Below are 22,308 nucleotides of genomic sequence, written 5' to 3'. Positions count from 1 at the left end.
CCTGTATTCAGAGGGGATCCTCTGGTTCCCCATTGCCATGGGGTAAAATGTCCATTCCTGGGTTCCTGATGTATTGTCCAGCACTATATCTTTTTTTCCAGACAGGCATGGAGTGGGAAGCAAGGCTTAAAGTGAAATTCTTTTTATTTCCTTTTATAATTTTTTGTTAGAGCTGGCAATTGGGCTTCATGCATGCTAGGCAAACACTCTGCCACTGAGCTACACCCCAGCCCCTAGATAGTGAGCTTCCTTATTTCTATTTGATTTATTTCTTAATAAGCTGTCTCTTTGATTTCTTTTAATAGTGAATTCCTTGAGCTGAGGCTGGGTCCCTTAGCTTAATTATCACCAGAGTCAGAAATTACTGTTTGCCTGGTAGACAGTAAATTAACAGCCTGCTAAGGGTGGGTCTTCCAGATGAGAGAAGGAGACATCATTTATTTATTTATTTTTTTGCAGTGTTGGGGAGAGAACCCAGGGCCTCATACATGCTAGGCAAGAGCTCTACCACTGCCTGGCACTCCAGCAGAAGACATCTTTATTGAATACCTATTGTGAGCTAAGGGCTGTTCCAGGCCAGGTGCTTCAGGTATTATTTTGCCATAATCAGAAAATGGGCTCAAGAGCTGGTCCTAGTGGCAATCACCTGGAATCCCAGAGACTTGGGAGGCTGAGACAGAAGGATTCTAAGTTTGAGGCCAGCCTCAGCAACTGAGTGAGACGCTCAGCAACTTAGAGACACCTAATCTCTAGATAAAAAATAAAATAAAATAAGGGACTGGGGATGTAGCTCAGTGGTGAAACACCCCTGAGCTCAATCCCTAGTGCCAAATATAAAAATTCAGAATAAAGAAAACGGGCTCAACCCTCATTGTTATACAAAATTACATATAAGAGGAAGTGAGGGGAAAGGGAAAAAAAACAGGAGAGAGAAATGAATTACAGTAGATGGGGTAGAGAGAGAAGATGGGAGGGGAGGGGAGGGGAGGGGAGGGGGGATAGTAGAGGATAGGAAGGGCAGCAGAATACAACAGACACTAGTATGGCAGTATGTTAAAAAGTGGATGTGGAACCTATGTGAATCTGCAATATGTATACGGGGTAAAAATGGGAGTTCAGAATCTGCTTGAATCAAATGTATGAAATATACAAGAGCTTTGTAATGTTTTGAACAACTAATAATGTCAAGAGCTTTGTAATGTTTTGAACAACTAATAATAATAAAAAAAGAAAAGAAAACGGGCTCAGGTAAAAGAACACTCAGAAAGGCTTGTGTGGGGCTTGTCTGTGTGTCCCTATATTATGAAGTTGAGGGAGCTTTCACCAGGAAAAATCTAGCACCTGACTTTAAATTTCCCAGTCTCCAGAATTGTGAGCAATAAATTAATATTGTTTATGTATTACCCAGTGTAACCTTTCTTTTTTCTTTGCTTGTGTGAGAATTGAAACCAGGGTCTTTGCTGGGCCAATGCTCTACCCCTGAATCAAGCCCCCGGCCCCTAAGACATTTTGACTATAGCAGCAGGAATAGATTAGGTATAGAAAGCAGAAAGTGCCAAGGGACATCAGGAGGTCCAGCCTGACTCTGTAGGGCTGGTGGTTCACCTAGGGACTCTGTTCCTCCAGCAATGGGAGACCAAAATTGAGCACCCAAGCTGTACTTGCTGTGGTGAACACATTTTGGGGGGAGACTGTAGGACTTTGGAGTACACTGAAGGGTTGGGGTGTTTGGGGGGCTAGTTCACCAATCCCCCTATGTAACTCCTCAGTTAGTATGTGTGGGGGGGGCGGGGTGTCAATTTTAAAAACATCACTTTTTTTTTGGTACTGGGGGTTGAACCCAGGGGTACTCAACAACTGAGCCACATCCCCAGCTCTTTTTTTATATTTTGTTTAAAGACAGGGTCTCACTAAGTTGCTTAGAGCCTTTTTAAATTGTTGAGGCTGGCTTTGAATTCTTGATCCTCCTGCCTCAGCCTCCAGAGCTGCTGGGGTTACAGGTGTGTGCCACCACAGGGGCTAAAACCTTGATATTTTGATTGGTAGGAAATGTATAATCTAAGTGTTAATCTTGCTTACTCTGTTTACTGGCAAGCACATTGCTTTCACTTATGCTTACTATGCAAATGAGCTTCCAGATAAATCCTAGGGCCCCTCTTCTTAAATCTTGCTCTACAAATACACTGGGCTGGCTACTGGAGATAATGATGTAAGCAGAAGAGTCTACTGATGGGCTTGGTGTCAGGGGATGTTCTGGTGGTCTTAGCTGCATAGCTGCCTTAACCTCTAGCTGTGCTTGTCAAGCCAATCCCTGTCCATTCAAAAAGGGAAAGTGTCAACCACCTGTGAAAGACATTTAAAGGTGGTGCTGATCAGAGGCTTTTAGCACTAGATAAGCACTTTAAACCCACGCTCATCTACCAGCAGCCTTCCTACATAAAGGAAAGAACATGGGGGGGCTGGGGATGTGGCTCAATCGGTAGTGCGCTCGCCTGGCATGCGTGCGGCCCGGGTTCGATCCTCAGCACCACATACAAACAAAGATGTTGTGTCCGCCGAGAACTAAAAAAAAAAAATAAATATTAAAATTCTCTCTCTCCCTCTCTCTTTAAAAAAAAAAAAAAAAAGGGAAAGAACATGGACTTTGGAACCACACAAACTGGGACAAGCTCCAGTTTCTCTAAAACCGTTCCCTCCTGTGTACCACAGAGCTGATGTTCTTCTTCATGAGTGGCTGTGAGGGGTGAGGCAATGGGTCGGAAGTCCCCAGCCCAAGGTTGTGCACTAATAATGGTAATCTACACCTGAGTGCAAGCTTTAAGACTAACACATGCTTTCCAGGTTGAAGCACAGTGCTGTGCCACATAATGGGATCAAAGAGGGACCTCATGTTATAGCAGCTCAGTGCACAATAGCTAAGCTATGGAACCAACCTAGGTGCCCTTCAACAGATGAATAGATAAAGAAAATGTGATACATATACACAATGAAATATTACTCAGCCATAAAGAGAATAAAATTATGGCATTTGCTGGTAAATGGATGGAACTGTAGACTATCATGCTAAGTGAAATAAGCAAATCCCCCCAAAACAAAGGCTGAATGTTCTCTCTGATATGTGGATGCTGACTTACAATAAGCAGGAGGAGGGAAGAACAGAAGTTCATTGGATTAGACAAAGGGGAATGAAGGGAAAGGAGGTGGGGTGGGAATAGGAAAGACAGTAGAATGAATTGTGTGTAAATTTCCCATGTTCATATATGAATATACCAGTGAAACTCCACATCATGTACAACTGCAAGAATGAGAAGTTATACTCCATGTATGTATGATATGTCAAAATACATTCTACTTTGATGTATAACTAAAAAGAACAAATTTAAAAAAAAAGGCAACTCACAAGCAAGTATATGATCCTATTTACATGAGAGGAATATGGGTACCTAGATGAAAAAAATTTTAAAGAACAAAAACCTGCATAGAGCTGAAATTTTTTTTTCTTTTTTAATGTATGTGATATGATGTGGCATAAAACATATAAAAAGTATCTGTACAGGGCCCCTCCAATTAGGACGTTTTCTTGGCCCCACTATTTTACTAGTTTAATAAGTGCAATAAATTTATTTTATTTACTTATTTCATTAATTTTTTTTCATAAGTACAACACATTTTTGTTTATTGTTTGTTCCTTGCAATAAACACAGAGAAAGTCCCTGTATTTACCTGGATACTTAAATTGTATCGTCTCCTCCCCAGTTTGGACCCTGATTTTCCTTTTGTACCACCCTTAGCCTCTCCCTTCTGTGGGGTTGTATAGGAGAAAATCATTTGTTGTGAATCATTCTGAGGCATATAACACATATCTAATGCTTTTACAGATGTATATTTTACACACAGTAAACTACTCTGACCTCACATGCACAATTGTATGAATGTTTAACATATGTTTACACCCTGAAGCCCCTACTCAGACCAAGGTCTTTGACATTCTCATGTCACTCTGAATTGCCAGGTACCCCTTTCCAGGTATTGACCTCTGCAGAGGAGTGGGATACTATTCTGATGTCTATGAACATGGATTTGTTTTGTTTTTCTTGAGCTTCATATAATACAAATCATATTTATCTTTTGTGTCCAACTTCTTCCATTCAACATGACATGAGATTTCATCTGCAATTGCAGCATGTATTAATAGTTCATTCTTCTTTATTGCTGATTGGTATTATATATTATGAGTATATTATAATTTGTTTATCAAAAAAAAAAAAAACAGGGCTGGGGATGTGGCTCAAGCGGTAGCGCGCTCGCCTGGCGTGCGTGCGGCCCGGGTTCGATCCTTAGCACCACATACCAACAAAGATGTTGTGTCTGCCGATACTAAAAAATAAATATTAAAAAAAAATTTAAAAAAAAAAACAAAACAGAGAGACCTTGGTCCTGTAAGGTTATAGTGCCCAGTGATGTGTGGGCTAGCTGTTGAAGTTTGGGAAAGTACATTCTATGAGGTTTGTACACGTTAAAATCCCCTAACTGAATGTATACCCATTGTTAAGAAATGCACACTAATTCCAAGCAGAGGTTCTAAGTCCCACATCTATGTTTACATACTTGAAATTTTAAATTTGAAATATGCATTTAATTGGGGCCCTGGTGCATGTCTCTAATTCCAGCGATATGGGAGGCTGGGGCAGGATTACAAGTTTGATGCCAGCCTCAGCAACTTAGCAAAACCCTGTCTCAAAATTTAAAAAAGGGCTGGGATATTAGATCAGGTGTAAAGTACCCCTGGGTTTGATCCCCAGTGATGGGGGTGGAGGAAGTGCATTTACTTAAAAGTCCTGTCAATGATTCATCACAGACTTGTAAAAATGGGAAACAAATGTCCTGTAGTAGGAAATTGATTTGATAAATCAGTGTAACCATGTGATGGACTACTTTACAGCATTAAAATTATACTTTCTAGCACTGCACATCCCTGTAATTCCAGCTATTTGGGAGGCTAAGGTAGGAGAATGGAGAGTTCTTGGTCAGTTTGGGTAATACAGCGAGACCCCATCTTAAAAAATAAAATAATAATAAAAAAATTAAACCCAGGGTCTAACGCCTGCTAATGTAAGTGCTCTTTCACTACAAAATTGTGCTTTTTTTTTTTTTTTTTTTTTTTTTTGGTGCTGGAAATTGAATAATCGAATCCAGGGGACCCTTAACCACTTAGTCACACTCCCAACTTTTTTATTTTGTGACAGAGTCTCACTAAATTGCTAAGGCTGGCTTTGAACTTGTGATCCTCCTGCCTCAGCTCCCAAATTGATGGGATTTATAGGCGTGTGCTACTGCGACGGCTAAAATTGTGCTTTCAAAGACTAGTAAGTGATGAGAAAAATACTCAAGATAAAATGTTAAGTAAAAAAAAAAAAACAGTGAGTCAGGTGGTGGCTCACGTCAGCAGTCCCAGAGGTAGGCAGAGGTGGGAGGATCCTGTGACTCAGACCAGCCTGGTCAACATTGCAAGACCTCCTTTCAAAAAAAAAAAAAAAAAAAGCAATCCTGGCTTAGTGGCGCTGGCCTGAAATCCCAGTGATTTGGGAGCTATGGCAGGAAGATGACAAATTTAAGGTCAGTCTGGGCAATTTAGGTAGAACCTGTCTCAAAATAATAACAAAAAGTGCTGGGGATGTAGCTAGTGGTAGGGCGCTTGCCTAGCCTATGCGAGACACCCTGAGTTCAGTTCCCAGTACTGCAAACCAAAACAACAGAAACTTTTCCTACAGGACCCCTCTGGAAAAGCAAGTACAGTACACACAGATGCAGGCAAAGGAGCACCCAAAGCTTCCCCCTGGGATTTGGGATGGGTGAAAAAAAGTGAGTTTCTTTCTGTAATCATGTGTGTTCTGAACTTCCCTCAACGAGCGTTACCGCCCCTAAATCTGAAGTACCCACCCTAGTTCTCAGCGGAGAGGAAGGACACCTGGAGGACCCCTGCGCCCTCTGGCGGCGCCCCGAGGCCCCGCCCCACGGGCCGGCAGGACTGGGCGGGGCGGGGCGCTCAGCCCCAGCCCAGCGCAGCCCAGCCCTGCCCCCGCAGGACTCGCCGCACGGGGAAGTGGAACGCACGCTTGGAAACAGCGCAGGCAAGGCTTGGGGCCGGGGCGGCGGAGGTGGGGACTGCGGGCTACTAGGGACTAGGTGGCCTGGGTTGCGCTGGCTCCGAGCCCCCAAACTTTCTCGGAGTGCGCGACCGGCCGGCCCCTCCTGGATCTTTCGCCCTGGCAGTGGGGAGTTTCGCTTTTCCTATGCGCCTTGGGAGGGCATGTGGCACCTGGTTAGCCTTGGGAACCAAGCAGCTGTTGTGGGCGCCGGTGAACTGACCAGGGTCTAGGAAGGGATTCTCTTCTTACAGGAACGAGTAGCTCGTCTGTGGCAGGGCGGGTCCCCCAAGCGAGGCTCAGAGTGGCCAGCTGTGAGTTGGGGGTTGTCATGGCTCTCAGCAGGGGGAGAGAGGGAGGGGAACCAGCCCAGGGTGGCCCCCACCCCAGGTTGCCCCTCCTTTCCCTGTTGCTGCTGGCCTTGGCTAGTCCCAGCAGTGTGTAAGTGGTGGGGTAAGGGGAGTTCCCAGCCCAGAGAAGGGTGGAAGCCGGGGCAGCCCCAGCCCACAGCCCGGGGAAGTGGCAACCCTATCACCATAACTTGGCCGCAGCCCGACACTGAACCACCGCCCCGTGGACTGAGTTCTGGAAGCTACCTGGAACCACCGGTCCTCCTCAGAACCTATTTGAGTCAGAGTAAAAACAAAACAGGGAAGTGGGAAAGGGAAAGCGATGGGAAGAGTAGGAGGGAGGGAGAGAAAGGCTGCTGGGCCTGACCTTGTTCTTCACCAGCTCTTGTCCTATAGGGGCTCCGTGCCCATCCACTCCCCTGTGGTCTCTGGGTAGTGTCCATGGGCTTGGGGTTCCACCCTGGACATAGGATAAGTGGGGAGATCCGGGAACCAGGAACAGAGCCAGATGCCACGGAAGGTCCATCAGGTGTCCAGTTCTCTTGGGCTCTGAAATATTCATCTGACTGGTGAGCTTTGGTTTCAAAGCTGGTTCCTTCGGCCTGGTCAGTGGTGGCAGGGGGAGCCAGGAGCTTCCTGAGGCTGCTTTGTCTGGGGCAAAAGGGGAGCCATACTTCCGTGTCACTTGGGGACTCTCTTAGTCTTAAGGACCCAGTTTACAGCTTAGAATGAAGTGGTAGGACGACTGTCAAGGGTCCGACTTCCCTGTCTTCTTATGCCATGACCTCAGGGCCTCTCTTGTAAAAATGGGCACGCCAGAGAGGTAATGACGGGTTAGGTTAGAGCATAAGCATTAGGAGAATTTCATGTCGTGAGCCGGGGTAATAGCCACCTCCATTCAGCCTCCTCTCTGGAAATGGGGGAGTTTCCACCGCACAGCACCTCCAATCCCAAAACTTCTCATCCAGGGCCCTTCAGAAAGAGCAGAAGTCCTACCCTAGAAGCCATAGTGAAGGGACATACACACACACTTGTGTGTCTTCAGAGTGCCAAACTGGAAGAACTGGAGGGTAGAGGCTCATAAAAATCTCTGGAAAGAAATTCTGCTAACAACATAGATAACCATGATGTGGACCTTCTGTGAGGATGTTGTGGAAGGGTGACCTTGACAAAATCTGTTAACCCTAAGATTCTGGGATTCTAGGCCCAAACCTAGGTCTCATTTTAAAGTAGTAATGTTATCCAGAAGTCCACTGGCCACAGAGGCTGGTATCTAGAGGGTTCTTGATAAATTGGTTAGGAGAATGATAATGAGTCCTTGCTTGCAAGGATCTGTTCTTTCCCCTACATTGGGGTGATGGTAGGGTATGCTAGTGTCCTGGTTTTGTGCAGGCTGGAGATCTGCTCTGTTGCAGGGCAGTAAACCCTATCATGGAAGTTACAGTAACAGCTGTGTGCCTCTGGGGCTTAGGGTCATGGAGGACCCTCCAGAGTATCCTGGAACTGAGTTGATTGAGAGTAAGGTTCTTGGTGTGAGTAAGGGCAGGCTGGGTGGAGGCAAAGGAGTTTTAAGATATGAGAGGTTAGAACACGGATTTTTCTGATCCAGACAACTATGTAAGACATAGGTGGTCTGGATCCTCATCCCACAAATGTTAGGTGTGCCTGGATCAAAGAGTTTCAGCCTTAGGAAAGTTTGGGGGATACTGGGTTAAACAAAATTGAACAGGTTTCTTAGGGCAGGACTTCACAGAGGCTTAATATGTCACTGTGCCTTGTGAATTTCCAAGAAGGGGATATGGACTGTTTATTTCTGCATTCATCCACTGACGCCTTCTCAGAATTGCCTGGCTTGGTAAGTCTCTCTCTCTGCTTTCTGGTTCTGGTAAACTAATCTCTGCTTTTGTCCCATACTTAGGACGATTTGAAGATACAGGAGGCGAGAGAGGTCATTTGCCAGGATTCCCAGAGCTGGCTAAGGAACCCAGGTCTCTTGATTCCTGACATGCTGTTTCTTTCATACAGTGTTAGACTGTCTCTCTGCAGGCTTTAGGGTGAGACCCAGGAGGTGCTTGCTGGAGGATCCGGAGGGAATTACTGGAGTAGTCTGGGAGGAGAGGCAGTTACAGCCATCTCCATACTCAGTGCATTCCATGTGCCTCTGCCTCTGTAGTTGTCCACTGGACCAGTGACACATCAGTAGTCCCTCCAGTGTAGGTTTCTTAAGGGGCATGTCAGTCTGCTTTGAAGGTTTTTGTTCTATTAGGCTACTTATTCAGAATCAGAAACCGGCAGAGTTGGAGAGGACTTTGATCTTTTGGTCCAGGATACTCATCTTACAGATGTAAAAGCTGGGTCTGGAGATATGAAGTGACCTACTATGACTCATGCAATTGAGTTGGTACCAAAGCCAGGACAGGCATTAGGTCTCTGCCTTCTAACTCAGGACTCACCCATCCGATCACTTTTCACTGGGAAAAGCAATAGGTATTGACGATGCACTTGCTTAGTCCCTTCTGGTCATTTTCAGTCTTTCCACCATACCCACAGGTGCTGGGCTGCTCCCAGAGTGACTGTTGGGGGTGCCTTAGGGGCTTCTGTTCCAACCAGGTAAATAAAAAGTACAAGGTATGGACCTTGGGCAGCTTCTCTTCCCTTGGAGACAGGAGCCAGCCCTCTGTCTTATGGATCCAGAAAGGCAACCCTGGCTAGAGATGGGGGCTGGGAGGGGTGGCTTGGAGCTGGAGAGGGAAGCAATAGGTTGGCAGTCGGAGCCGGAGCCGGAGCGTAAGAGAGAACCTGGGAAACGGGTGGCTTGTTCTGGCTCCTCCTCAGGGGTGTGTATGCTTGCGTCTGTCTTTCAGACTTCTCAGATAGTGGGCAGGGCTGGGAAGGGAAGTTACAAACCCATGACCATGAGGGCCTGTCCTGGGCTGGGGCAGGAACTTTCTTGGCTCTGAGGTTTCCTGATCTGTCAAACGGCCAGATGATTTCTCAAGTTCATTCCAATCCAGGGCCGGCAGCACCCATTCTAAAGTCTGACATTTCAATTTTTAGGCCCCTCTAGTTCATCTCTTGGTCCTGGAGGCCAGGCCAGATAAAGAGTATGAGGTTGATTCTGGACTCCCTTGGTCCAGAATCAGGCCTGGTCACTTGCCCAAATTCTCCTGAATGTGTTTTACTCCTCTGGTGGCTGTGCTAGGGTGGCAGGGCAGAGCTCTCCCTGGGGGAATGGGAAAGGAAAGCAAGGGAAGGAGCCGGCCAGACTCACTGTGCCGCAGCGCCTGCTGGGTGGGGCTTCCTGAGATGTGCACTCTGAGCTATTCTTTCCGTTCTGCTCAGCTCTGGGCATCTGTTCTTGGCAGGGAGGAGGGCAGGCTGCCTGGACCAGTCAGCTGCTCCTTTCTGCCCCTCCCTCCAACACACACCCTCTTGCAGTAACCCCAGTAGCTGGCCTCCTCTTCACAGATTCCAGAGCCTTAACCCATCATATGCCCCAGGAGAACTGGTGCCCGAGGTAGTAGCCCGGCACACTCACTGACACAGCCCCAGGGGGGATGAGTCCCCTCCTCACATGGGAAAACATTGGTCACCAGCAAGTGTGTTGATTAGGCCAAGAGCCCAATCACTTTTTTTTTCTGGTACTGGAGATTGAACTCAGGGGCACTTGACCAGTGAGCCCTATCCCCAGCCCTATTTTGTATTTTATTTAGAGACAAGGTCTCACTGAGTTGCTTAGTGCCTTGCTGTTGCTCAGGCTGGCTTTGAACTAGCGATCCTCCTGCCTCAGCCTCCCAAGATGCTGGGATTACAGGCGTGTGCCACCACCACAGGCTCCACTCACTTCTGTTTCTACCATCTCTGGGTGGAGGAGAGGCTCTGGGCTCCAACTGAGAGGAGCAAACCGAGATGGAGCTGCCAGGATCAGGCAGAGTCTAAAGCCTTGGTCACAAGCATGAGGTAGACAATGTTCTGATGGTTCAAGCTGCATGCAGCCACGGCAGTGGGCAAATAAACTCCCCACGGCTGGCATCTGTAGAAATGAATGCCTTCTGTATTTGAGGAAAAGGCAGTTTCTGGTGGGAACTCTACAGGCCCCTTTCAGCCTGTGGAGACGGTGGGGCCTTCCATCAGCTACTGGCAGAACCTGGAAGGCTGGCTTGTAGGCTTTGGGCCTCATCTTCCCTCTGTCTCTCTCCATCCCTTCCTCTCCCCCCTGTTCTCCAGCCATCACCCTTGGTCAGGCTAGGAGAGGAGCTGGCTCCCTATCCTTCCCCCTCTTCCCTAGACAGATGTCAGCCTAAACTTTGGCCCCAGCACAGGCCCTGATGGTAGGAAGTGGCAGGGCCCTCACGTAGGCTGGGCAGGTGCTGGGGCAGACACAGAAGTGAGAAGCTGCCAAGGCTGGTGGCCCTGGGCCCCTGAGGCTCCTGCCAGTGTTCTCCTTGGCATGGCTCAGAGGTGAGGGTGGTGGAGGCTGGCAACCCCCTGGCAGGCACTAACAGGAAAGGTCTCCTTTCCTGTGTCCAGAGCTCTATACTAAATAGGTAGGATTAGGTCCTGGCCACAAGACCAGCTTTGTGACAAGGACAGATTACTGCTTCCTGCACAGTGGCTCTCTGGCTGGAGCAGAGAGGGGCAGGTTTGCCTTAGTGCGTGTCCTCTCGGCTCTGACTTTTTGAATCTCAATCTCTGGACCAGCCTCTGCCTCGAGCTGCTGGTTGGGGTTGGAGCCCACTGTGGAAGGCTGACTTGGCCTCCACTTCCTGTGTAAGCCTCCTGCTGTTACAGAGGGCCTTAGACTGGAAGCCATGGGAGAAGGGGTGAGGAGTTTGGATAGATAGGCTGTGCAAATGAGGAACTCGAGAGAGGGATTCAGAACATGGTTCTGGGCCAGTCTAGGGCCCCGAGTCTTGACTCCATCTCACCCTGGCAAGGTAACCATGGCCTGGTGACTTCATTCTTCTAAGCCTTGCTGTCTCCATTTGTAAGTGGGGATAATAACAACCGTATCTACCCTGCTGGGCTACTGAAAAGACTTAATGAAATAACTGAAAACAGCCAATATTTATCCATATTTTTCAGTGCTGGAGATCAAGCCCAGGGCCTCAGGTACACTAGGCAAGCACTCTACCACTGAGCTACATCCCCAGCCCTTTTTATTTTGAGACATATCTTGCTAAATTGCCCAGACTGGCCTTGAACTTGCGATCCTCTTACCTCAGCTTCCCAGGTAACTGGGATTATAAGCTTGTGCCATCATGCCACACAATTCTCTGGGGTGTGTGTATGTGTGTGTGTGTGTGGGGACTCTTATAAGTGTCAACCCCATTTTCTAGGTGAAGGCACTGGGGCATAGTGAGGTAAAGTGATCATGGTGTTGTCTGCTGCAGATGGGCTGGTGACTGAGGCCCCAGAGAAGTAGACTTGGACCTACTTTCCTCCCAGCAGGCAGGTCAACTTGTGAATTCTTCTGAAGTTGGGGCATGACATGGCAGGGTGAGGAGGCGCAGGGCTCTGTGAGTCAGCAGCCTACTGGGCTGGACCAGACTCTTGAGGTCTGTCTGAGGCTGACCTTCCTCTCTGTGAGTCATGTTCACCTATGGCCGCTGCAACCTCTCAGTCTGGGAATAGGGAGGGCAAAGGGCAGGCCCTGCGTAGCTCAGGTCCCAGGATCATCATCTGCTGATAGAGCTGGCTGCAAGCTCAGAGATCATCTGGTTTTTCTCACCTCAGTTCATAGAAGTGCAACCTGAGGAGGTAAGGGGCCAGGAAATGGTGGCATTGTGGTTTAGTGCACAGCATGCCTTTTGATGACAGGTGCCTCCTGGGCCTGTTCAGCTAGCCATATGTACTACCAACCCAGTGGTGGATGTCAGACAGACCTGGGGTGCTGAGATGGTGCCATGATGCAGACACACCTATTCCAAAGGTGACTTGTCCTCCACCCCTTCCTCTAAAAAGGACACCAAGTTTTTACCTTTTTTTTTTTTTTTTTTTTTTGGTACCAGGGATTGAACTCAGGGGCACTCGACCACTGAGCCACATCTCCAGCCCCATTTTGTATTTTATTAGAGGCAGGGTCTCACTGAGTTGCATTTTTGCACCTCACTAAATTGCTGAGGCTGGCTTTGAACTTACAATCCTCCTGCTTCCACCTCCCCAGCCACTGGGATCATAGGCATGCGCCACCATGCCCAGCAGATTTTTATCTTTTGGTGCAGGGTATTGAACCCAGGGGTGCTCTACTACTGAGCCCCAGCCCTTTTTATTTCTTGAGGCAGGGTCTTGCTAAGTCACTAAGGCTGGCCTTGAACTTACAGGAGATTCATATATGATAATTACTTAAGGCGATCTTCCTTCCCTTACACAGCCCCAGACACTCCACACCCAGTTACTGTACTCTCCCCTGTGCATCTGGCACCTGTCGCTGCAGGCTTCGCTGCTGCGCTGCAAGGGCTCGGCTCTGCTCTCCTGACACCCGCTTTGCCCCTCACACCTCACTGTCGGGAAGGGCATTCTTCCTGGCCAACACATTCTTGCTCTGTCTGTCTCCTCACTCTGGGTGGATGGAGAAAGACTTTTCTCAAAATAACCCATTCAGAGATCTGCCCTGCTATTTGATCCCCGCCACTTTCCCCTTTCTGAATGACCCTAGTTGTCCTAAGAAAGAAGACATAGACAGTCCTTTATCTGATCCCTGCACCGCATAGGGTGTCCTACAAAGAGAAGCCAGGGCTCTTCTGCTTCCTGCAAAGGCTGAGGGTGGTTGCTGACCTGGATCTGGGATGTCCCTGTGGGGTCCTCTAGGTCTACCCTGGACGATGCTCTAGGAAAGGGATGGCCCTGTCAAGGGGCCCAGACTTTGTCAGGGCTTCTTCCCACGAGGGACACAGGAAACTCCACCTTAGCTCTTCCCCCAGCTCTGCCACCTCAGTGGGGAACACCAGGTCTGAGGGACATTTATTTGGCAGAGGAGGTAATAAAGAGCACAGCATAACATAAAGGACACGTGCCCCAGATCCTGAAGGGATCCATTTTGACTCTGCTACTGACCTGCTAGCTCTGTGGTTCTGGGAATCGTTTACTGTTTTGAGCCTTGATTCTCTCATCTGAAAGGAGCATGGGGGCTGTGCAACCCGAGGTCCCCTCAACCTGTGCTTCCGGGCTCCTGGCTGTGGGGCTGTCCCTGCTACTCAAGGAACTCCCTCCATCTTGTAGTTCTCTTAAATGACAACAGGGAGTTCCCAGCTGGCCTTCCTTACTGCTAGCCACTGCCCCTGGGGGAGACAGAAGAAACCATCAAGACCCCAGAGATATTGGGCTACAAAACCCACTCCCTTTGGAGGGGCCTTTGGGGCCCCATGCTCACTGTGCGCTCCTGCTCACCAGTGAGGGAGCAGGCGTGCACAGGCTGTCACATGCCTACCTGACGCGCCACAGCTGGTTATTTAAGGAACCTGAAAGTCCAGTCTCGGGCCTGCTCTTCTGTGGGGCCTCCTAGCAGCTTGCTGGCCCAGACCTCTCAGGCTCCCTTGACCCGGCCTGCTACCAGTCCACGGGCTCTTCCCCTGGGGCCAGGCGGCCCTGGCATTGGGCTAGACTGTTCCCTCCTCCTTCTCCTCTCCACTCGGAGCTTGGCTGCACCCCAGCTCTGGCTCTCAGGCTCTGTGCTCCAGCCAGCTGGGTGGGGGCTGGGCTTCCACTCTGGAGGGTCTCAGCTGGCCCTGTGACTCACTGGAGGCTCTACCAGAGCCCTCCAGCCTCTTTCTTGGTTCTGTTGAAAAGCCATCAACACTGGAAGGCTTTTTTATGTGAGGACAGGGAGTTCCCAGGCGCCCAGTTCCTCGTGCATCACATCCGATGCTCAGCATCAACTCTAGTTGCCTCACTAACCCCTCCTCCTGCTTTCTTGTGGCCAGGAAATTACACAGGGAAGACACAGCTCTCCATGAAGAGCTGGCTTGAGGGCAAGAGGGCCAGGGGTTGGGCTGATGGGAAGCAGCCAGTGGGCAGCAAGTGACATGTGTGACCCAGAGAAAAATTAGGAGGCTCTCTTCTCCAGGGAGACACAGCCTGGGAGGGACTGGGGGTGGAGTGAGCTGTGCCAGGCACTCATGACTACTTTGCTTATCTTCCATTTCAGGTCCCAGCAGCTGGGGTTTTCCCTCAGCTCTTGAGTGGCCATGTCCAACCCTACTGCCCCACCTCCATATGAGGACCGCAACCCCCTGTATCCTGGCCCTCCACCCCCTGGGGGCTATGGGCAACCATCCGTCCTGCCAGGAGGGTACCCTGCCTACCCTGCCTACCCACAACCTGGTTACGGCCACCCTGCTGGCTACCCACAGCCTATGCCTCCCATCCACCCGATGCCCATGAACTACGGTGAGTCCTGGAAGTGGATGTGGAAGGTGGGCGGGAGGAGCAGCCCTTGGGTGAATGTGGCCCCCTCCTTTCACTCCCTTCTCCTCAACTTCCCTTTTAATGCCTTTTCCCTCTCATCTGTTTAGATCTCTCCTTCCATTTTGTTTTACTTCCTTACTTTCCCCCCTCAGCTCCTCCAGCAACGTGGTAGCCCCTTTATTCAGCCAGGAGGCTGAGTCCGTGCCTTCCCTCCCAGGGGCCATGTCTGTCTTAGGAGCTACCCCTGTAACCCCAAACACTTCACTTTTTAAAATACATCCTTGGGGATGACAAATCCTCATCCTTTAGGTAAAGTCTGATTTTTGCAAACACCCCAAAGTGGAGCCAATCTTGGTAAACATCATGGCAGGTCAGAAACAAGTGAGGTTAGAATGCAGTGAGCCCCTTTTCCTGGGCGTCTTTTTAATTTTGTGGTGCTAGAGATGGAACCCAGGGCTTTATACATGCTAAGCATATGCTTTACTTCTGAACTATGCATAGTGCTTTCTGGTTGGATTTTGACAGCAGTTCCCAAAGAGGCATCCACACAATGTTTGGAAGCTGTGCAGCAGCTCTGGAGTCCTGACGCAAGTGTAGGGCCAGATCTCACTTGGACATGTGTGTTCTGGTGAGGACTGGAATGCATCACTCACATGTGAGAGGCTACATGCCCTTGAAAGATCTGCTCTCAATGAGGCTTATGCTACATCCTGGCCCTTGCCCTCTGTTCTCCCTACCTTTTCTCTGGCCCTCCATCCCTGAGGCTGTTGCTCTGCCAGCTAGCCCCATTCCTGCCTGCTTCCTCCCTAGATCCTGACACCACCACCTGACCTCTGATGGTGTGGGCTGGCTGCACAGAGCCCTAAGAGATGCATGTGGATGGACTGGCTTTTGCCTAAGCCCCCTCATGCCACCCTGGCTCAGGTCACTCTGAGGGCATCCAGAGGACCCTGGCTGGGAAAGGAGTTCTGCACTGTAATACTTGACTTTTGGCTGGAGATACCTGAGCCTTTCAGACAGTGTTGAGAGGCTTTGGGATGAAGGTTACATTCCCAGGACTCCAGATGGTCCTATGTGATCTGTCCCTAGGCCCTGGCTATGATGGAGACGAGAGAGCAGTGAGCGACAGCTTTGGGCCTGGAGAGTGGGATGACAGAAAAGTCCGACACACATTCATCCGAAAGGTGAGATGGGCTGGGAGGCAGGTGGACCTGGACCCTCACGTTGTGGGAATTGGGGAGGGCCAGGCCACACCAACCACAGGCAAGGGCACAGAATTCTCATAGAAATTTGCTGGCTGCCTGCCCTCACTGCTCTCTCCCTGGCTTCCCTATCCCCAGCATCCCTTCTCTTTGACCTTGTTTTGGGAGGACAGTCAATCTGGGAAATCTCCCACCTCTTCCCCAGACCTTGTTTTCCCATTAAGACCCTAAACAACTGGGGAGCTCCTAATCCACTCTCCTATCTCACATCTGCAAGGCACCTGCTCAGGGCAGACAGATGTGTGACGTGCCACGCTGAACTGCAAGTGTGGAGCCACAGTGGTGGTGCAGGGCAGCCCTGCAGGGCTGGATGCTGGACAGGAGGGAGGGAGCAGAAGTTCAAACAGCATGTGGACCATGCTCCCCACTGGGGTCACCTCTAGGCCAGGCTGCAGCTGCAGGCTCTTTGAGGGCTCAAAGTAAAAGTAGAGCCTTCAAAATAGGGAAAAGAAGCCCCTTCCACCACTGCCAGGATAGGAAGGGCAGGGCTGTGCTCCTTTGGCTTCTTGGTCTTGTGGTTCTGCTTCCTGGGGAGAGGCCAGCAGACAGGGTGGTTACCTGTGCCCCTGGCCGGCTATGTTCCAGGTTTACAGCATCATCTCCGTCCAGCTGCTCATCACGGTGGCCATCATTGCTATCTTCACCTTTGTGTGAGTGTCTGGGCCTCGCTGACCCTTCCTTCCACCCTGGGGAGTTCTGGGTCAGCTGCCTGTCTTGGGGGTGCTTGGCGGGGAGGCAGGCGAGCCCTGGAATGACTCTTCTCCTCTTCCTCGACTCCACAGGGAGCCAGTTGGCCAATTCGTGAGGAGGAATGTGGCTGTGTACTACGTGTCCTAGTGAGTGTGCCTGGCTCTACTCAAGGCGAGGGGAGGAGGTGGCTGGCAGTGTTTCCAGTTGACCAGCTCTACTCAGGGCATGGATCAAAATGCTTTTTTTTTTTTTTAAATATTTTTTTGGATGTTGATCAATCTTTATTTACTCACTTATTTATATGTGGTGCTGGGATTCGAACCCAGTGCCTCACACATGCTACGCAAGCGCTCTACCACTGAGCCACAACCATAGCTCCTCAAAATGTTTTTTGAGAGGGGCCTTCCCAGTGGCCAGTGCCATTCTCCCATGCTGGGGTGTGCACCCTGGTGAGGAGTCACAGAATCACATAGCACGTGGTGGGGCGGGGGGTGGGGCAGCAGACGATGGTGACAGCAGTGTGCAGTCTGCATGGAAGTGCCCAGGTTCTCACAGCCAGTTTCTACGGCCCGCACGCGTGTTACAGAACTGCTCAGGGTCCCTGGCTTGGTAGTTCTGCCCTAACTCTTCCTGAGACCCCTCAGACCCAAGCAGCTTCCTAGGCCTCCAAGCCCTGGGCCAGCTGAGTGCTGCCAGGCTGGGCTGAGAAACAGCCAAGGGTAGCTCTGGCCACAGACCATGTCCCATCTCTTCTTCCCCAGTGCTGTCTTCATCGTCACCTACCTGACCCTTGCCTGCTGCCAGGGACCCAGGTGAGTTCCAGAGCCTTAGACAATGAGGAGAGAAAGGGGTGGGACAGGAGCGAGTATTTTGGGAAGAAAATGGATTCCTTGTAGTGGTCGAATGGAGACTTACAAGAAGTACTGTGGTGGTGGTGGTGGTGATGATGATGATGATGATGTCGGTGACTACCGTTCAGAGGTTTACAAAGCACTGTCTGAGATACATTTAGCTATCATTTTTACAGCAACCCTGCAAGATATGTAGAATTTTAACCATTTAATAAATAGGAAAGAGAAAAGGAAAAAGGCAGTGTGGGGAGGGGGGAAGGGAAAAGAAAAATGAGAGGGAAAAAAAGAACCCCAAACCAAACAGGAAGAACTCAAGGCTCAGAGAGGCTGGACAACTTTCTCACAGTCACACAGGTAGTCGGAGTAATAGTGGCAAACAGTTTCAGGTCTTTCTGGCTCCATAGCACAGGTCCACTCCACTGCTCCATGTTGTCCTTTTGAACCCCCCTGAGTAGGTACCAAAGCCATTCCAGCCTTCCCTTCCCCAGAGCAGGGCTTGTCCCTGCAGGCACAGGAGCCAGGTGCTCCCTTGTGCTGAGGGAACCTCTAGGATCTGACTTCCCTAAGTCATGTAACCAGGCCTTTTCTTCCCCCTAAGGCGCCGGTTCCCATGGAACATCATCCTGCTGACTCTCTTTGTAAGTCTAGAAGGGTAGGGGAGCGCTGTCCCAGGGAAGGGAAGGAGATATCACTGGGGAAGGATGTCCCTGGCTTTCTCTCCCTTCTTATCCTTACTGCTAGCTCTGGGTCCCCTCTGTGGCTGCATCTTTCCAGCTCAGTCAAATCTACTCCCAGCTCTGGAAGGCCACTGTGGTCATCCCCCAGTGCCTTTGCACGTGCTGGGCAAGTGTTCTACCACTGAACTTCACCCAGTGCCTGCCGTTCTTAAGTGTCTTCTTTGTTTCTCTCCCTCAGACTTTTGCCATGGGCTTTATGACAGGCACCATTTCCAGGTACATGCAAGGGCAATCTACCACCTTCATGTGAAGAGTGTATTCTTGGGGAGCAGGTGTTCCTGGGCTGGTGGTCATCTGTGGGGATGGGTTCTGGGTGGAATCTTCTGGAAGTGGTGAGTTTGAGGCATTTGTATGTGCTTATGCCTCTGGCTTCTCTTAACTCCTTCCTTCCAGTATGTATCAGACCAAAGCTGTCATCATTGCAATGATCATCACTGCTGTGGTGTCCATTTCTGTCACCATCTTCTGCTTTCAGACCAAGGTGAGGGAATGGAGGGTTCTTCCCTGGCACCTGCCTCTCTTTATTATGAAACCTGGCCCTTTGGGTTGGCATTTGAATGGCCTGGGAGGGCCCAGATCCATATAGACCAGGGATTTCCGTTAGAGACCTAATCCCCTTTCCCATATCTACACCTGCACGGCTGCCTCCTATGTCTGTCCTTACCATGACATGGTCATTACTGTGTCTCCAGGAGGCAGAACTGGGACTCTCAGGCAGGGTGGCAAGGCCAGTCTGGCTGGGCTGCTAGTGACGGCAGTTGTCTGACAGGTACCTCATTCATCTTCCTGGCAGGTGGACTTCACCTCGTGCACAGGCCTCTTCTGTGTCTTGGGAATTGTGCTGATGGTGACTGGGATTGTCACTAGCATTGTGCTGTACTTCAAATATGTGAGTGTCCCATGAGGGCTGAGGCCACTGAACCCAGTCCTCACTGCAGACTCCCTGTATAGCAGAATGTAGCAGGGCCCCTCATCTGGGCAGGCTGACCTCAGAACCTTCCAGTGGCTAGCAAAGGCATCCACATACAAGCACCATCCTTTTGGGTTAGGGAATAGTCAGTGTCTCTTTGGAAAGAGCTACAGCACTGGGAGCCCTGGACAGCGCCACTGAGTTCCTATGGGAAGTAGTAGATTAGAGCTGACAGCTGAGACCAGGTTCTGGGAGGTAGACTGGAAGAGGAACCCAGAGGAACAAGATGGACCTATGTGGAAGGGACTTTGGAGATGTCTGGAGCTGAATCCTTTGACTATAGTCAGCTAAAGGAAAACATGAGGTCCTCAGGCTGATGACCATCTCACCGTGGACTGGCCTTGTCCTTCTGTGGACAGGCACCTACAGGAGAGTGAAGCAGGGCTGCCTTGTGGGTACCCCCTAATTCTGAACCTCACCAGGGTGGTTGCAGGCTAGGGTTTCCCTCCCTCCTAGCCCTTCTTCATTCTGTCCATCCCAGGATGGGCTGTGTGGTCTGTTGAGTGCTGACCAGGACTGGAGGAAAGATGACAGGGCTCTTCAGCTGGTGTGTACTGGGTCTGTCCCGCTTTTTCTCAGAAGCACAGTGGACACCTCTGCAGATTAGCTCTATGGATTGGTCTGGCTAAAAGATGCTTTGATTGGTTTTATGTGGCCATTTTAGGATAGTCTCTGCTCCCTCTGCCAAATATGTCACCATTTCAGATCTGTTCTAGGACCTAGAAGGGCATGCCCCAGGATCCCAGTGAGCTGGCTTCCTAGTTCTGTCCACTCTGATGCCTGAATCCCGGGGGTTAGCTGGGTCCTGAAGGCCTGCCTCACTGTACTTTGCTCAGATTTCTAACGCCACCCCATCTCCTTCTTCCCAGATTTACTGGCTCCATATGGTCTATGCTGCTTTGGGGGCCATTTGTTTCACCCTGGTAAGTCCCTGCTGTGCTCTGGAAAGCTGAACTGAGGGGATGGAGGACAGGGGACGGTGAGTGAATTTAGGTGGCTTGGAACAGAGCCAGAAGCGATCTTTCCTCACTGTCAAGAGTTCCCCACTGTCAAGAGTTCCCGTGATTTTCAGGGCACTCCTACTGTCTTAGTCACACACCTGCTGTTAGAATGCTGGGCAGGAGATGCAGTGTGCCTGCCTGTTTCTGGTGTGGACTGCAGGAGGCAGAGACCACCTGTTAGCCTGTTGGTTACCCTAAGCGCGCTTGCTACGTGGCACACAGGCTCCCAGGACAACTCTGCTGACCAAAAAGAAGCTCTGGGCCTCCGGGTACTCACTGGCGCTCACTTCTGGCTTCCCTGTCCCTGCAGTTTCTGGCTTACGACACACAGTTGGTCCTGGGGAACCGGAAGCACACCATCAGCCCAGAGGACTACATCACGGGTGCCCTGCAGATCTATACAGATATCGTCTACATCTTCACCTTTGTGCTGCAGCTGTTGGGAGATCGCAACTGAGGAGCCCCCGTTTCACCCTCGCTGGGCTCTCCCTTCCCCAGAGGGCTGGGCCCTGTGACTGGGGTCTGGGCCTCAGACACTTTTTTCTTCCCCTCAAGTAACATACCCAGTTTCCTTTCTGTCCAGGAGATGGGTAACCTCTCTGGCTGTGGAGGTGTGGGAACCTGTGGTGGGCAGTGGGTGCTGGGACAGTTCAGATCTGTTAGTGGGCTTGGCAGGAATGAGGCTGAGGATGTGTCTTTTGCCCTCTACCCACAATATGGCACCAAACTCTTAGCACTTGTGTGTGTGTGTGTGTGTGTGTGAAAAGAGCCCATTCTATAACAGAGGAAATGTGAACACAGAAGGGACTTTAAGGTGCAGGGCTTCCCCTCCCAATCTGTCACGGACTTCTAGCCTAGGTAGCTGGAGCCTGTTTCCCTCCTAAACCCAGTAAAGCCAGACAGTATTATCCCCACCTCCTGGACTACAGGCCATTATTCTATATTCCTTAGACTTAGTACCTTTTAGCTCAGAATGGTAAAAGAGATCTGTGCCCAGGGGCCTCCGTACTCTAACCCCATCTTGTTTTTATAACACATATGTATTGTTTATCTAGGTTAGGGCTGGGGGGAAGAAGAGATGAGCAAAGTACAGGGGCTAATACAAAGAGCATCTCCTCTGAGCTCCCTCCAGGCTTGGATGGTGTGAGAGAGCAGACCATTTGGAGCCTTCTGGTCTCCATTCCCCAAAGTTGCCTGGGACTTCCCTGGGTGCTTCTGAGGTCTTTTGCTTTCTCTGCTCAGGCAGGTAGAGCAGAAAGTGAGGGACAAGAGTCAGTAAACAGAGTAGTTTGTATGCTCAGGAGTGTGGCATGGAAGTAGCCAGGGTGAGGAGATGGGTGGAAGCTTGGAAAATGCCTTGGGGCCTCCAGAGCCAGTTTGAGAAATACTAAAACCCACCTCAGTGCCCAAGGAGACTTCAGTGCTCTTCCTTCTGCTAACAGGAAGGGCCCTGAGGGCAAGGTGACTGCCTCTCTCAGCCTGCTCTGAACTCCCACTGGGGGGCTTTTCGACTTGAGACCACCTCTCTAGTCAGCCACTGCCTTCTTTGTAATACAAGTGCCTCAAGCTGGAATAGGGGAGGGGACAGGGTCAGTCTATCGGGTAGGGGCGGAAACCACATCAGCCCAAGGATATAATTAGGACTTCTTTATTGAGTACTTGATCCTAAATATATCACACAAAGGGACACAATTATAAATGTATTAAAGTTTTGTTTAGAAGTTAAACCCTGTGTGGCTCTGGTTTTCTTCTTTGGAAGGTGTTGGCTCAGGGAGTGTCTGATTCTGCCCAAAGCATCCATTCACTTCCTACCTCTACATCCTGGCTGGGTCTCTTGCACCTTTCCTAAGGTCACAAATATGCTTTATTGCTGCACTTCCTAGGGAGGGATGTGA

At 50.0% G+C, this 22,308-nt stretch overlaps 1 protein-coding gene across 6 annotated transcripts; it reads left to right on the top strand.

Annotated features, from left to right (window-relative positions):
* Positions 1–5,982: 5,982 nt before the first annotated feature.
* On the top strand, positions 5,983–21,351 carry TMBIM1 (transmembrane BAX inhibitor motif containing 1). 6 transcript variants are annotated; one of them, XM_081261331.1, is made up of 13 exons: positions 6,097–6,131; positions 11,836–11,947; positions 14,643–14,884; positions 15,992–16,086; positions 16,750–16,814; positions 16,947–17,000; positions 17,616–17,666; positions 18,304–18,343; positions 18,621–18,658; positions 18,836–18,923; positions 19,236–19,331; positions 20,282–20,335; positions 20,724–21,351. In XM_081261331.1, the coding sequence occupies exons 3-13, from the start codon at positions 14,683–14,685 to the stop codon at positions 20,868–20,870; spliced, it is 930 nt and encodes a 309-aa protein (XP_081117457.1). In that variant the 5' UTR covers positions 6,097–6,131; positions 11,836–11,947; positions 14,643–14,682; the 3' UTR covers positions 20,871–21,351. The 6 variants fall into 6 exon arrangements, with proteins under 6 accessions (XP_081117453.1, XP_081117457.1, XP_081117452.1 ...); XM_081261330.1 differs by lacking the exons at positions 6,097–6,131; positions 11,836–11,947 and adding exons at positions 8,420–8,484; positions 9,047–9,106; XM_081261327.1 differs by lacking the exon at positions 11,836–11,947 and having other exon boundaries at positions 5,983–6,131.
* The last annotated feature ends 957 nt before the right edge of the window (positions 21,352–22,308 follow it).

The sequence above is a fragment of the Spermophilus citellus genome (assembly GCF_964194105.1).
Source record: "Spermophilus citellus genome assembly, chromosome: 11".
Lineage (NCBI taxonomy): Eukaryota > Metazoa > Chordata > Mammalia > Rodentia > Sciuridae > Spermophilus > Spermophilus citellus.
Note: the sequence above shows the minus strand (reverse complement) of the source record. Positions and strands in the feature narration are given on the sequence as shown.